This window comes from Lipophrys pholis (assembly GCF_963383615.2).
Source record: "Lipophrys pholis genome assembly, chromosome: 8".
Lineage (NCBI taxonomy): Eukaryota > Metazoa > Chordata > Actinopteri > Blenniiformes > Blenniidae > Lipophrys > Lipophrys pholis.
In genome coordinates this window covers 14,438,439-14,455,967 of record NC_137630.1, presented here as the reverse complement: position 1 = coordinate 14,455,967, position 17,529 = coordinate 14,438,439, and the positions used below count along the sequence as shown (strand labels likewise).

Sequence of the window (17,529 nt, the reverse complement as noted above, 5' to 3'; positions counted from 1 at the left end):
TGTTGTACTAATGAACGGAACAAAAGTTTCCGGGGGCCCGTGGGAAGGGGGAATAGTCTGTGAGAGAGAGCAGCCACATCGAGGCTGAAGTGGACTGTGTTAAGCACTCAGTGGCAGCCGGGTTGACAGTGAGACGACAGGAGGCTACCAAAGTGATGGAGACTTGACCCTGAAACCTTTTACCCCCTTTCTCTCACCTGTTCTCCCAATCCCCCTGCAACCCTGCCCGCTCAATGATGGATGACCTCCCCCTTATTCACGTCTAAAGCTCATGCTCCCCAGACCTCCAAGGTCGCATGCTTATTGTCCACATACACGTATGCACACACACTATTGCTGCAGTCGAGTCAATCGCCTTGTCAACCCGGAGACAATTGTTCTTTTTGATTGTGTCGCTGGTCACTGAGACTCGAGCCCGTCCATTTTACCTGCAGACATGGTCATAAACACAAACATAAAGACAGTCCCACTCACTGTCACTCCGACTGAGACCTTTGCCTCCAGGCAGCATTTATAGATTTATTTTTGAGTTAGAGTCAAAAAAGTGGACGGATAGATGGATCTGGACAAGAGGAGGAGAATGAGGAGAACAGAACAGACATTGAGCAGTAAATTAGGTTGCCAATCAAGCTTTTCCCACGGTGAAAGCTATCATAACTTATCTGCAGTATTGAGGAACCCTCCTACAGTTTGTCAGCATAGTGCTGCCAAAACGATGGACAAACATGGACCCTTATTAGATGTGTTGAGAGGAATAGAAGAAAGAGTTGCAAGACAAATTTCATTGGCGTGGGAACGTGAACAAAACACTATGCATTTATTTTTATTTATTTGTATAGTCTTCTTTTTGTAAAAGTCACATTTGAACTCCTTGAAAAGTTCCACAATGGAAAGCTTCCTACAATTTGTGGACCTTAAAGAATGATATGTATATTGTAAATGGCACATATACAACTGGTTTCAGGAGTGTCTTTTATGGGAATGTGGTGAAACTGCAGAGTTTGGATGAAAGAAAACTTGTGGATTTGCAGTGGATGGAAAGAGACACTCTGTACTGTATGAAATGTGGAAAACTGTGGATGAAGGATTGTACTGTGGAATGCATCCTTTTCTCCTCAGTTTGGGTTCAGTAAGTTTTTGACACACACACCACACAAACACGCACACACACACACACGCACGCACGCACCCACACACACACACACACACACACACACACACACACACACACACACACACACACACACACACACACACACACACACACACACGCACGCACACACACACACATATACATGGGTCTTCATGGGTGGCACATTGGGGTGACATGCTGTGACTCAAAACATGTGACACCGCCCAATTACAGCACAGTGCAGAGCTCAGACTACAGGGGTCTGCAGCTGCCTCAAGGTGCATAGACGCACAGTTTTAACTCCCATCGTTTCGTCTTTTACTTGCAGCAAAAGCAACAAGTCACCTGTGTGCAAAGCAAATGTATAACACACACACACACACACACAGCCACATGCACCAATAGAACTTTCTTTTTCTCCTCTACACTTGTTTTCTGGCAAGTTTGAGAATGTCTTTGCCCAGAACTGTGAAGGGAGAGTGAGGGCTGTTGGGCATGTTAATTTGGTAATTTGTTGTTTTATATAAGGAGGGGAGGGATGGTGGTGGTGGTGGTGGTGGTGGTGAGGGGGTAGCGAGGGCACAGAGTCTGTGTGTTTGTCTGTGGGGGGGAGCATTGTACCAGAGCGAGAGGATAATTCTGGTTGACAAGGTCTAATTCAGTGATGCAGATGACTCCCAACCAAGTTATTTTTCTTCCAAAGAATCGGGCAAAAATACCATGACAGTGTAAGACCAAGAAGCTCCCAATGCCCAAAGAAGGAATTGAGATGTCTCCGATACATAGCTGCCCTCCTCCTCCTTGTCCCCATGTCTCTTACTCTCACTCACTGCCTCTCACTTCTAAATCTGGGATGGTAGCCAAGTGCCACCAAGGACACCAAGGCTAATAAATCATCCTCATTTCAACATCTGTCCAGTCCCAAAGGGCTGCCCACTGCCGCCACCCCACCCCTTGTGAAGATGGGTCCTTGGCTTTATTCCTCTTTCAGCATCCTTCCATACTCCCCCACTGACACCCCCTCCTAGACTGACAAAACGTCTATTGTCCCATGCCCAAGTGAAGAAGAGACCCTCTTTTCCCCTCTTTGACAAAAGCCGTCTGAAGCCAAGATGGGGACTGCCAGCCGAGATGCCTGGGACCCGGCAGGGGTGCCCCCTCTCCCCCTTCTACTTTTCTCCCGCCTTCTGGTTCATCCATCCCTTGCTCTGGCTCTCTTTTTTACTTTTAATACTCCCCTCCTGTGGGGGTCACTCACTCAGCTCACCCCCCACCCTTTTCATGCTGCTGAACTCTCAGCCTTGCATAAAGACATCAAGTGACAGCAGTGAGAGAAAACAGCCAGATTTGGCAGAAAGAGATATTCGACATGGCTGTCAGTGGCCATTCTGCATGCCTTTTGTTCCCTCGGGTGTAGTTGAAATAGATAAATAAACAGTCATAGGCTGAAAAGCCGGGATCAGAAGCTTGTCGCATTTATTCATATTGAACGGTGAAGAGAAAGAGGCAAAAACCTGCTGCTGCCAATTAAGAAGAATGAGACAAAACTCAATTCACAGTGTTTAGATTTGTTTTCATGACTGAACCTAAAACTAAGCTATTCACTGGCTTTCTGTGCCTTGCTCTACAGATGGCAGTAGGTCTTTAGCATTGTGGCGATCTCCATGTAGCAGAGGTGATCTGGGAAGTTGTCTTTGGGCTCATCAGTTACCAAGTACTCCCTCCACGGTTACTCTAAAGGCTTCATTTACTGTGAATGCACAGCGCTTTTTTCCCAGCACCTCCATCTCACCCCCAACAACAGGGAGTACCGCCCATAACTGTGCATGGGCCAGGCTCCAGCCATATTCACAGGAATGTCTGCATAATAAGAACAAAGTCACTACCATGCAAATTTGACACAGACAAAAAAAAAAATATATATATATATATATATATTTTTTTTTTTTTTTTTTTTTTTTTAATACCACGTACACAGTTGAAATATTTATTACAGAATTTGAAAGATGGTTGCTCTCAATATTATTGCATGAAAAAAGCCAACATTTTTTTAAACCTTTTTTTTACTTTCTTGCGGAGGGATCAAATCTTGATTTTATGCAAATATTTTCATTTTGGCTGAAACTGCTGAAGCAGTGAAGAACATTTACCAACAAGGGCCTTTGATGAATTAGTCAATTAGCGTTGGTGGCACCTTTGGTTTCATATTTTATTCTGAATTATGTAGATGGAGGCACTGTAATTAATGGGATTTTTTTTTTTCATTTCTTGCTTGTGGTTGGGTCATTATGCATGGAAATGTATTTGCATCAAATTAAAAGTTTTAAACATTCACTCATTATGAGTAGAAAGTGGTTTTGGGAGGAGACTTCATCTCTCAAAAAAGCCTTTTTAAGAACTTTTTTTTTTTAGTTTGTTTTAAGTGTTCTTGTTGTTTCTGTGATTGGATGTAAATGTGAATATTCATAATTTATTTTTGTAAGAAAAAAGACTTGCAATTTTCTGCTCGCAGGCATATCAAATTCCTTCGCAGCTCTTCTCTACCCCTGAATAACATTTAGATTTCCAATTAGGCACAGAGAAGAATGGCTAATTTACCACAGCACGCAGGCGCCTGATGTCTCAATCTGCTGGGTGTCAGCACTGTGAAAAGGATTACTCTGAACACATGTGGACACACACACACACACACTCACACACACACACACACACATAAAGACACAAGGCCATAAAATAAATCATGCTGTATTGAGTGTGTGTGTTGAGATCACTTAAAAATGGTGGGGGAGTTAAAGAAAAAGTGAAGCCACTAAAAAAAAGCGAAAATGCCAACGTCGAAAGGACGCACACTTTAAAACATTTGTGAAGAAGGGTCTTATAGAGGCTCCAGAGCAGCAGGACAGGCAGCAGTTCAGCAGTGGCCCCAGATTGACTCGTCTCAGAGTGGACAGCCAGCCAGCTTCTCCACACAACACCCACATTGTCCGCTGTGCCAACGAGCCAGAGCAGGGCTCTGCTCCTTGGGGGGCTGCCTGAGACGAACACATTATAGATACATGTTAGCCTTGGCCCGACCTTCAGTATACTGCGTGAGGCATTGAGCGGAAGGCAGACAGAGGAAGGAGGGAGGAGATGAGAAATGAAACACATATGGAAGTTATTGAAAGCTACAGAACGGATAAGCCTATCCGACAGCTTAACAGCCGCAGTAAAGTCTTAAAAAGTTTTATAAAGCAAGCACACATATCACTCTTACATCTACTGAATTTAAAATACTATGAAACAAGATATACTGTTTTTGCCCAGGGGGTAAAAGCAGAGATATGAGGAGGGAGATGCTGTTTTGTGAGACAAGCCTTTTGAAAGAATCCAATTGATTCATAAATCTGGTGCTAGTTTTTGTCTTTGGATGTCTGTCGGAGTCTTTTTCTTTGCACTTGATGCGGTCCTTTTTGCATGATGGGGACCGGCAAATGGTCAAGCTTCATCCTTCCCCTCTGATGATAGAAATTAAATGTATGTCTCCAAAATCCAAGCAACATTAGCTGCATTGTCCCTTTTCACCTCAGAAAAAGTTGTTGTTTCAGCTTTTATCTCTCCGCTGTCATTATCCAGTGGCTGGCTGGCTGACACTCCCCTCTCTATCTACGCATCTGCAGTCAGTGCCTCATTCACTTAAGGCCCATCAGCAGCCACTGTCTTTATCTTGCCCAGGGCAGCCTAGTGATAACACTGTTAACAACAGTAATGTGCAGCGTAAAGGAGCCACAGGAGCTGCCACTGTTGGGGTGAGTAAGTGAGGTCAAGGGCTTTTAACATCTGCCTACGACGCCCCAAACCTGGTGCAGCTCCGCTTTATGGTCATCAAACTGTTGTTCGATGTGTCTCTGCTTAGCACTCCTCCATTTCTTGTCCATCTTTTTTAGTCTCCAAACCCGTTCCCTTGTTCCCTGCTTTCCAATGTGAACAGTGCGTGGGCAAAAGGGGGAAAATAAAAACCTTGATGGAGCAGGGCAGGACTGAACAGGGCCTTCTCTCTCCCTGCGCGCCTTGGGGAAAACTGATGTTATTTTAGAAATCACACTGTTAAAGATTAATGTGAGCCTGGAGGAGTGTGTCATCGTTCCTTAACGACAGAGTTGAGACACAGAATAAAGCCGGCACTGTGTTCTGTCCCTCAGCCCAAGGACAGATAAGTTTCCTCTCACCGAGCTCACTCCTGCTCTTACTCCTCCTTTGTTCAATAACTCTCCCCTAAGTCATCTCTTTCAACCGCAAGGGCCAAAATGAGCAAAAATATGAGTGAAACGCTCCAGAATCGGTTTCTTCCCTGTACTTTGTCTTGTCTTCATTCTATTTTCTTACTGAAATAGACCAAGGCATGGATGAAGGATAGCTCACATTCGGGATTTATAGATATTATAATAACAAGAAAGGGTCATGGGGGTATTTGCAAACATTTTCCATGCTGATTGCTCTAGTTAGCTGACTAATGGAAAGTCCCTGCTCCAACATGCGACCATGCAACTCCCCTAATAAAGTCATCTGTCATCATCCCATAGACAGGCCAGACAGACAGACAGTTATAAACCAGGGTCCAGAGACCAAAACAGCGCATCCTATCTGTAGATACTGTTCTTTTGTTACATGAACAGGCAGGCCAACGATAATAGCTCCCTATTAAGTGAATAAAACCAGTATCACAGACAGCAGGGAAGATAATATTGATAAGAGTTTTGAACAGCTGATGATGCCAGTGATAAAAACCTGTGATGTCTGATGAGTTTCGGGTCTGAGGTGTGCGAATGGGACTTAGTATCATTTACTGAAGGTTCCTGCTGATAACGGAAGTGCCTGATAAGCGTGGAAACATCAATCTTGGTGACAGAGATAGTCTCTCTTTTACACTAATAGGGTTGTAAAGAGCCTTCACCTTATACAGCCCAGCTAATAAACCCATTTGTGATGAGCCCGAAGGTCAACTAAATATGTATTCCTATTCACCTGCGGATTCAAGGTAGGTTTTGTCTTGGGCAAAGAGTATTTGTCAACATGGCATACTCATGATGTTGTGCTTAAAACGATAACAGTTGGTATTGTTGTGACCATTTTTGATCCATATATCATACAAGTGATTGAACTTTGACATAAGGTATCACGTTGACATTGAAATCCTACCTGGCAGTGGCACCACAAAGTCCACCAGTAAGGCAGCAGCATCGTATCATCTCTTTTGCAACATCATTACCACACGGTCTTTTGAAGTCCAAGACTATCCCTGAAATTATCAAAGTAAGTGACACTTCAACTCGTCTTGGGTTTTGATGGCAAAACATCATACAATGGCCTTTGTACAAGGGAGTGAGAGTGCTACATTATCTCCACTCAATTACATCTTCTTCGAAGAGTCCTCAAGGCCAAGCCATAAACACCGATGACAGAAACTTCAAAGATGCAACTGTATCATTGTCCAGAAGTGTCAACATGCCTCACAGCCTGTTTCTGGCCCGCTGCTGGTTTCAGACCGGATACAATGACTTGCACCCAGCTGAGGACAGTAATGAATCATGCTATTACAATGTTCTGGGAAATTGTGGCCATCTAATCAATTTCATTAGCTGCATAAATCACGAGGGCTTGACATTTATTGTGGAGGTGATGGGTTGATCTTGTGGACTTGGAGACAGCTCTCGTGGTGATAAATGCTGCTATCTCTGGAGAGCAAGGATAAACAGAGTACAGAAGACAGAGGAAAAATTAACACTGAGCCCACAAGTCCCAGAGAGGTTGCTGTCCAGCAAAAACTTGAGAAGTGAGTCAACAAGCACAGAGGTGTGAATGATTTGTTTGGCCGATGGTTTAACTTTCTCTTTGTATTCTGCTTTCTTCCAATTATGGCTTTTTTTTTTTATTAGTATTTGAGTTGGGTTTCTTGCGCATTTTCCTTTTTGTCAGTGGTACATGTGGACAACTGTAAAATTATTTGTTGTAAACATGTTAAAAAATAAAGTTCCATTGTTCGTTTGTTCATAGCTTTGCTTTTATAGGATCATTGGGTTTTATGACATGGTTAATACACCTAGTGACTGCTTGAATAACAATCAGAAAAAGCCATCATGATATGACGGCTGTTGGCAATTAAGAGTGTTGTCTTTTTTTTTTTTCTTTGTGCAAGCCAAATGCAAAAATCTCTGACCACCACTATAAAAGACACCGTTTATAGCCTATATCGCCAGACAGTATCTTTTGGCTGTAGCAGTCGGCTTGACTGCTCTGGTCTTTATATGTTTCCACCGTGTAAATAATCTGATTGGCCACCAAAAGAAATCACAAGGATAAACATGTCCAAGTTACAGTCCATTTATTATACACAAATGCTTTTTTGTACCTTATCGTCACATCATGTTCAAACCAATACACATGCTAATAGCAGCCATTAGAACTATTAAGCTGCCTTTATTATTTTTGGTGTTTATTTTGTGTACATACTTCAGTCTGTGGTAATTGCATTTGAATTCAAGCTTAAAGAACAGTTTTGAATAAAGTTTCTGACCTTACTAAATAGCTGAATCAGTCATCTCAAGCAAAATACACATTTTCTTGTGAATCTGTTCCTGCTGAAAAAAAAAGAAGGAAAAGAACACCCTAATGTCTGTAGTCAGCGTTCAGTCCATCTCTGTCATTCTAGTAGCATGTTTCTCGGAAACTGCATTGGCACTGAAAAGCAGCTAAGAACACAGACTACCTATCTAACAAAAAGCGTCTTATGAACATTAGGATCTGTTTACTCTTTTCTTGCACGGCACACGCTGCACCATTCACTTCTGTCCTGCTGATGACCTAACATCTAAGCTCCATGTCTTCCTCGTAAACATAGAGCCCAGACCAGCACAAAAAGACTATTGAGAGAGTAAAGACAGGCTAAGGAACATTGGTATTAATACTGGAGTACACAGACTGAGAACCAGGGGTTTGATTGTTGTTCTATTACTAATGTTGTTTGGTACAAATGAAGAATTTGTCACCGTTTGATGCTTCAATTCAAAGTTATATTTCCAAAGTGCTCTGCTGCACACAAACAAACACATACTCATAGCCATGAGCAGGAAATCCATGGTCAGGCCTTGTTTGTTTATCTGCCGGAGAAATCTCATCAGCGAGTCACTCGGCGTAGCTTTGGCCTTCTCAAGCATCATCGTAATCATCGTGTGTAGGGCTTGACCTCGGTATAAACCCTCGAAGCCCCAAAGAAAGCCCCTGCTTGTCCCAGGCAGCAACCCATATATACATGTACTTAGCCTCCAAGTCACCAGAGACTTTTCACTTCTATGTTTGGGCCCGCGCCCCAGTCACAGCATAGATTTGCGAGGGGATGCCTGACCAACTAACACACGGTACATACAGATACTAACACACAGACATACAAAGTACACTGTCAAGTAAAAACATGCTTCCTTGCAGTCACTTCCTTTATCTCTCGATCGTCATTTTGCACAACATCCACACTGTCTTCCTTTTTTTAAGGAAACCCACTCCAGTATATATACTGGATTTAAAGTAGGAGGAGGAAGAGGAGGAATGAAAACTTACCAAACCCTCTGTGTTTATGTTGAAATATGCAAACGGTGTAAATATTTAGCCAGACCTTGATAAACTATATGCAATTTACTCGCCAGTTGTCAGTCGTCACATGACAATATCTCAGTAGTTGCTGTCCAGGAAAGCCCTGATGCGATGAGAGATCCCCCCCTCTGTGTTTCTGTGTTCTTTTCTACCTACTAAAAGGAATTCCTGGTTTGAATTAGAGATTCATATTGGCACGAGGCAGAGGGACAGACAGTGTGGTCTGCTCTATGTTTCTAAATACACAAATTCACTTTGTAAAGAGGAAATGGAGATATGAAACATATGATACTGCTCAGCTGAAAAGGCATGATCAGATTTATGCAGTGCATGAACGTAAACATTTATATATGTTCGAGCTGCATAGACATCTTGCTCTGCTGAAATGAAAAGTATCCATGGCGTGACCTTTGATTCGATCTATATGCCCCCAAGTCAAGACCTTAAATCTTACTCCCATAACCTCCTGCTTGCTAAAAGGCAATATGTGTCACGGTAAGAATGGGAGATCATTAGAAATAAAGCAATATTATTTTTCTTCCTGCTGCCATGTGTCGATAAACTGCAACCTTTATCAAAATGAAGAGGGAAGACGTGATATATCATTATCTGAAAGGCATGCTGCAGCAGCTGTCGGTGCTGTGTAGGCAATCCTCTAATGCCAAAAGGTAGGGTTATTTATTGGGCCTCCACCATGGGGCTGTCACAGGATCTGCTTGCAGAAGATCTATTGGCCCACCCTTATTCACTTATGATTATTACTGATCATCTGCCCAAATGACTTATCAATAAAGCGGAGGCCAAGCAGATAATTTATCTGTATGGTTCTGTCAATATCAAGTTCAGAATCAACAGCCTTAAAAGGATAAGGGGCCTTGGACATCAGGTGATGAATTGTCGTACAACGTTCCCATGAAAATATGACCCTTTTAATAAATTTGCTAAATCCTGCTCTTGTCCACCTCCCTTTGCATTCCTCTCACTCATTTTCATCATAACAGTGAGCGTCCTTCCCAAGGTTTGTTTGCTAACTAACTTTAGAACATCTCTTTCCTACAGGGCAATGCCTTGAGAGTGCGCATCAGTCTGACGTATGGGTGTAAATGTTTGATCTGCCCGTTCATACAAAGTGGTGTACGGCATCAGGACTACAAGTTCATGCAAGGTCTGTGAATCATACAGGACATTGAAATGATGAGACAAGCCAGTCCGGCGTCAATGTTAAACCCTGCTAGGATATTTCACTGTGGCATGTTCTCCATAAATCACACGAGGAGTCTCAGGACATACCGGGTCAAAGCTCGTTCTGTAAATATGAACCTTTTGTATTTAACAAGTGGCCGTGACTTTCCAGCGTCGCACAATACTTCTGAGTGTTTGCCTTTCAAATCTAACCTTTGTGCGCTAAGCTCTATCTTACCAACAGTCCTCAGCTCCGTCACGGGCCGCACCCTGACCCATCTGGATGTAGGGTTGGGTAACAGAGTTAGCGTTAGTGCTGCGTGATAAGTCACAAGCAAAATCTGATATCCTTTATTTTATTTACGAAAACACCTTCTTTCAGCATAAATTCTTTTACTTGAACCCAATGTCTGACTAGTTTTTGAAGTTTAGATTAAACCAAGTGTCAGTAATTTTATTCATCGTTATAGTGTTTGCTTTTCAGTGCTGCCATGGGTGTTTTGACTTTGCCCAAACAAGTCTGCCAACTATCTCAAATGTATTCTGTCTGATGAATATCCAGCTTCTGGGTATTTTGTGATGTAAATTTCTGGTATGTTTCTCTTTAACTGCTTAAGTCTTCCCACCTCATTTGCTCTGTGAGAAACCTCATTGTTGAGGCATGTTTTTAAAAAGTCATATCCCTGGTTGTGTTTTGGGTCAGTTGTCAAAGCCAATATCTCTGGGAAGTCCCAAAATAGCCACGTTTTACACCCTTCTACGAGTTGGAACGACAAGCAGGCACTATCTGACTTGTTGCTAAAAAGCAGACTGAATCGGACACGTTTCCTCAGTCAGATCTCTGGCAGGAAAGTGCAAAAGGTTTTCTTATCAGGGATTTCAAATGATAGCGAGAGACCGCAGAGAAAAACACTGGAGACTTGTTATCCTCATTTCTTTTTCTTCCAGTTTTGGGGCAGTAGAGTCATTCCATTGATAGTGAAGTGTTCCGATAAGATTTTCCAGGGTCTGGGAGTCACAGGAGTCAGATCCATTTGTTGAGATCATGTTTGACATGATGGTTAGTTCTTATTTTAAAGGCTCCAGCAATGAGAAACATCCACCACTTTGATTTCATGTTCTTATTTTATTTATTTTTTTCTTTCTGACACAAATACACTTTCCCTGCAGTTTATTATTCAACACGAGCCACAATGAAAGACCGCTTCCTCTCCCATCAATATGTCTAAAAGATCAATAACCCTTCCAGGGCATTGCCACCACAGTGACATTCTGTCAGCGTGCCAAGAAGCTGCAAAAGTTCCCAATAAATGCCTAGCAAAACTTTCAATTTGTGGTTTTTTTGGTGTGGCTCTTGCAGCCAATGGGTTGTCAGTCAGAGCCTCGGTTCAAAAAGCCCTGAGGTTTGTTTGCTGCTGGTTCTTTTTGGAAACTTGTGGCTTTGTGACATCCGCAGCCTTCCATTGGGCCGTGTTGCTGTATTGCCTCATATTATCCAGAGTTGAGGGGAATTGTTTTTGGCAACAGAATGCTAACATTTTCCTACGACGCAAACCTCCAAGTGGGGCCCTCTTCTTTTCCTCACGCCTGCGGATGGTGATGAGCAAGCTTTGTAAGGTCCTCGTCCACTGTGGTTGCTCAACCTTCCCATTGGTGGATTGTATGACTAGAAGATTACTGTATGGGTCATTCTTACAAGGACTGACTTCAGCTGCGCATGCAAAACCACCACATGTGTTTTATGGGCCCTATGCAGATACCCCTTTTGGGGCATTTCTGTTGGTTTTTCGTCTTTAACGAGGTCTGGAAATAGACTGAGAGGGATTTCGCTCTGTCATGTGTTTCAGACTGTGACACATTTTGTAAAAACAATGAGGCAGTCTACTCACTGAGTGTGTCTCCCCACGTCGTGTTTTCTTTTGTCCGTATGGTCATCATGGCATGTCAATACGAATGGTGCTAAAGTGGTGCTGAAAAACTCCTGACTCTGTCCAATAACAAAAGTTATGCTACGGTGGACTAATAATGGTGGGGTTTTCCCTCCCGAATAGGGTGAAATCACACACCACAGACATGGTGAGATTCACACTCACATGGACACACACATACACACTATTGCATATATTTCTAATGAGGGTCTGGACAGCTTGTGGTGGAAGGATTCTGCAGGTGGCTGCACTTTCATCAAGCCACGACTGCGTTTGTTTATGTTTGAGGTCATATGGGCCAGAAAGAGAAGTTTGTGTGCCCAGACACACATTTACACACTCTTTCTAATTACCCTCACTTCAGTGTTTTCTCTTTTCCAGAAGACATATTGACATGTCAGCATTCAGCAGGCTAGATACAGAACAAATGGACAATTATACATCTCTGTGTGTAGCGGAAAATCTATCCCTCTCAACATAGCCTGGTCTGTACTTGAACTTGTCTCACCAACCCGGAGTAAAAGTCACTTTGAGATGATGGTGACACGTGCAATAAATCATACCTCCGCCAGTCAGTGGCCAATCAAATTTTCCCTCTCTAATTAATAGCTTATTTATTTGTTTGGCCGGCTCCTGCTGTAGGCTGGAACGCTCTCAGAGTGTGTTTGTCTGGTATGTGCGTCAGTGTCTGTGCGTGCCAGCATTGAGTGAGAAGGCCTGCCGTATTGTTAAATTTACTGTCATCTTTGGAAATGCTCTTGTTTTTCAACCCCCAAAAAATCCTGTGAACATCCAATTTTTAAATTAGGCTTTCAACAGAAAAAACACCCAATTGGGTCATTTTTCAACCAAGAAAATAATCCGGATTAAAAGCTTTGAATTCAAGCTTAGTAATTAGCACATCTTTGACAGGGAACTCAGTGTTTCTCCACAGACAGCTGAGGTTTGGATGCTGGAGCGCCCGCACGGTCCTGACCTCCCACCTAAAGCTGAAAGACATTAAGGCATCAGTAAAACCACTCATGTCTGCTTGCATGTCTTCTGGAGTTTTAAGTTACCCCTTGCACAATTTGATACACACACATATTTACACTTGGCGTGTAGCTGAACGGAGCAGGGAGGGGGAGTCCAGAAATTGTCCTATACTTGTTGAATGCCTGGTAGCATTTTAGATGACCCAGCCAAGCTGTTGGTTTTGTAAACTGTTGCAGCTGGTTTGGTACATTGCGAAAAAAAAAAAAAAAAAGAAAACTGGGAAGGCCCCCACCTTACCCTCACCCACTCGTTTCCTCCTACGCTCTCTGTGTTTCGTTGTCGATTGCGTTTTATTCTTTAGGTTCAAAAGTACAATTTAAAAAAAACAGATACATTAACTTAATTTATCATTCTCGTGAGTACTTCTACTGAAACTCCTTTCACTTTGTATATAGTTGGATTCTGCTGTGTATTTCACGAGATAAAGTTGAATAAAGTTCACGTTATTATCTGTTTATTGCAAAACTGCCATTTTATATATAGAATAAATAAGACACTTTTGATCAACTGCGCTCTGCTGGTGAGTTTCTCTTATTGTCAGGGGAATGTTACAGTTATGCACCTGCAATCTAACTGTCTGAAATTAAGTACCCAATGTTTTGTTTTAGTTTTTCACTCAACAGTGAGGGATTTTGAATGATCCGCGATGAATTGATAAAACTGAAACCCTCAGTGCTACACACTCGTTGTACATCTTGAAAACACGAGGGATTATGTTACAAGTGAAAACAATTTGACAGATTGGCTAATGTGTTTATTGTTGCTTCGTATCGAGGCTGATTTTCAGGAACAGGATGCGTCTGTAAAGGTTTAAATGATGTGTACAGTAAGTAGGTTGAGAGCAGTGTTGTAAGTATCTGTGGCATAATTACTTCCACTTGTCGTGGCTTGGAAACGCATCCCCTGACAGCCTAATGCTGGAAACCGTGGCGTATGGCACATCCGTGCTCATGTGGCCCATCTGGTTCAGGGTTAATGGGGGGGGGGGGGAGAAAAAGAGAGTGAACTTCTGTGTGCTGCTGCAGTATGTTTTCAGATAACATAACTGCTTCTCTCTATTAGTGAGGAGCAAGTAGTCTACTAACTTAAAAACGCACGAGTGAGCACAATGTAAAGCTCATATTCACAATTCATAATGGCTTCATGTGAATCGAGGCCTTGTATGGAGAGGTGCACAGAAAGATTTGTTGTACGCCAGATCTCAAAGAGTCGCCCCACAGTTTCCACAAGAGATTTCACAGCAGATAAATGTCTCTTTCCCAATCACGGTGGGCCGCACCGGTTAGGGAAACTTTAATATGTCGACTCTAATATAAAAGCAGCCAGTCTTGTCACAACTCCCAGACAACACATCCACTGTTCCACGGCACGCGGGGAGGATAGGGAGCAGGAAAAGGAAGGGCTCTGATATGCCGTGTGTCTGTGCTTGGGGAAGGTTTATGGGCCTAATTTCACCCAAATTCTGTGAAGCACTATCCCCCACCCTGCTTTAAACTGCTCTGAAAACAGTCTGCATCTCTTCTTTGATCGTCACTTGCCATCAATGGGCTTCAGAGAAGGAGAGAAAGTGAAAGACAGACGAAGAGGCTCCATTCTGTGTGAAGTGCCCTCTCTCTGCAGCGGAGCAGCCACATCTCTTCATCATTCCCTCACTTCCTTCATTTCCTCTGGCAGACACTGGGAGCATTCTACCACCCATCTGCCCCCAGTAAATATTGCTTGAAGGCTTAATTATACACACCCTCCAGTGTGTGCACGCTCATACACACCCAAACACGCAATCTCAGTGAAATTTCCTGCAACGCTGAAGCGGAGAATTAACGTCAAATGTGCAGCATTCATGAGTGAGTGAGTGTGTTTGTGCGTGTGTGTGTGTGTGTGTGTGTGTGTGGCATGTTATGTTTGCTTCTGTGTGTGTTTTTGTAACCTCTTGGTCCATTATTACATCCCTCTGGTCACATTTGTAGTCTTGGGTGATGAACTGTGAAAGCCCAGTGCTCTTGGGATGGTCACAACCAAGGCTGCTGCCCTTTGAAATGCTGGAATCAAACTTAACTTCCAATATGTTTCAATAATGAGATTTCTGTTTTAAATCAAACACAGGCTTGTGGCTTTATTTGTCTTATGTATTTATATATTGACTTGTTTTTGTCATAAAATGTCGTCAAGCACTTTAAAAAAAAAAGACGATGTTCTTGTTTGTTCATTCTTTTTTTTTTTTGCAGATGATGAACGACCATGAAGACGACTCCCCAGACAGCTGCATCAAAAAGGTAGGCTTTGCATAAATATCCTGTATTTTCTATATCACATCACTGGTATTCAAACAGTTGCACCAAAATGTTGCAGCTGCATACAGAACAACATTTTTTCTGTGTTTGTCATATTTAATCATCAAAAATGTTTCCTTACGAATTGCCAGTCACGGCATGGGTTGCATATTTTAATACATTGTACTTCCCATTGTTGTTTTGTTTACATAAATTTCCATTCATAGCTGTAAGATTATGTTACTTGCTAAGCCAACATGTAAAAGTGTCCCAAAACAGCTCATCTGAACACTGGTTTTGAACTATAGATGCTCAAACGTCCATATCAGTGTCCTGTAAAAGTTAATCTGCAAACTTTGATTTGTGTGCAGCTTTAGTAGATGTAGACTGTGGCAGTTAGTTCATCAACAAATCAGTCTTTCTTCAGACAAACAGACACTGATGCACAATCTAGGAAACCTTCTCCTCACTCAGACAATAGACCTGAGATACACAAAGTCACACGTGCACACAAACACGCACACACACACACACACACACACACACACACACACACACACACACACACACACACACACACACACACACACACACACACTCGCACCCTGACCGATACGACTCATTGACCAGTCACTGACCACTTTATGAGGTGATAAATTTATTGAAGAGGCTGGGCAGTTTGTTTTTACGGCCAATGTCAGCAGGTCAAGACAGAACAGCAAGAGAGTTCATGTCCATCTAATGGTCCATGAAAGAACAATGGCTGCTGCAGAGGACACACACTCTCTGAGAACCAGTGAAACCTTGCAGACACAGCTCCAGCTCACATCAATGGTTTAAAATGTGACCGCACCAGGTCATGTCATGGTTCTTTTTTTTTTAGGTTTCCACTTTAGATTAGCAAAGCAGAACTCATTGCGGAAAATGTGTTTCAATTGAAATTGCACTACAGTAACAATCAGCACATGATGATTAAAAGTCATTATATTAAGAGATTAAGATTAATTTTAAGATACTGTGCAGAGCTTAAAACAGTCATTCTGTAAGGTGAGTGATACAGATTCCAACTTCAATCCTATCTTACATGACAGGATGGTCAAAACAACTGCAGCAGAACTAATGTTGCACTACTCTTCAATCCATAAGTTAGCTCTCTTTAATAAAAACAGTGTGTGAGAGGAGAAAATATGAAGACAGGACAGAGTTGCCTTTGAGCAAGCTGAGCAAAATGCATTTCACTTTGAATCTAATTTGGTGTAGCTTAGAAATTATGACCGGTTTGCTTCTTAGAAAAACAAAATCACTTAAATGTACTCATTTGCATTTTAGGTCAAGGGTCCTGTTGCTGCACCTTCTATAAACAGACAGGCAGGCGTGTAAATCACCGACTGCCTGCTTGATTTGAAGTCCTACATTAGTCAATGAGCTTATTTTAAGAGTTGACCGCAGTTGGTTTGGGCTGCTCCATGTTCCCCACATGTTCGTACAATGTGGAAAAACCTACTTGGTTTTATAAACTACCTAACCACCTTCCACATGAGAGTGGCACATGCACTCCACTCTTGCATGCATGTGCACACGCACACACGTACGCACACTCGCGCAATCACCAGTCCAGGCACACACAGAGCAGTGATAGTAACGTGCAGACACAGGCTCGCACAGATGACAGAACACAGGCGTGCAAAATGCCTACGAAACTAAATAAAATCCATAACACACACACACACACACACACACATTGAGACGTGCATGCGCACACGACTGGCCACATCTCATTATGCAGAGTGTGAGTTGCGGTGGGCCCTCATCGGGCGGCGGCAGACCACATGCCTGTTATGAATATGAATGAAATTATGCATGAGCCATTCCTTATGACATGACTCATTCATCTACATAGAGTCACACACAAACACACAGGATACGGGCCTATGCACACACACACACACATACACACACACACACACACACACACACACACACACACACACACACACACACACACACACACACACACACACACACACACACACACACACACACACACACGCGCGCACACATAAAAACATTGACTTCTCCTGCCGCACCAGGTCATTACCATTGCTATGCTTGATTAAGGAAGATTGTTAATTGAGTTCTAGCGAGAGAATAAAGCACTTCATTGCTGAAAGGTGTGTCCGGCTAACTGTGTGTTATTAGTTCTCATTTCTTGTGGTGACTCATGTTACAGCAAACAAACCCTCTGCTCTGTTTATTTATGTCACATGTATTTTATATAAGGTCAAATGATCACGTTACAACTCCATGCGTTATTTAGATTGTATTTACAGTTTAGCCACAATGATAGGAGTTATTTTGT

At 42.6% G+C, this 17,529-nt stretch overlaps 1 protein-coding gene across 1 annotated transcript in view; it reads left to right on the top strand.

The window, feature by feature from the left end:
• The window catches only part of prdm16 (PR domain containing 16), a 177,488-nt gene that overhangs the window by 81,759 nt on the left and 78,200 nt on the right, over window positions 1-17,529 (top strand). Inside the window, exon 3 of the mRNA XM_080470591.1 lies at window positions 15,126-15,173. Within this exon, the coding sequence (XP_080326717.1) occupies window positions 15,126-15,173 (48 nt within the window). The remainder of the gene's footprint in view (window positions 1-15,125; window positions 15,174-17,529) is intronic.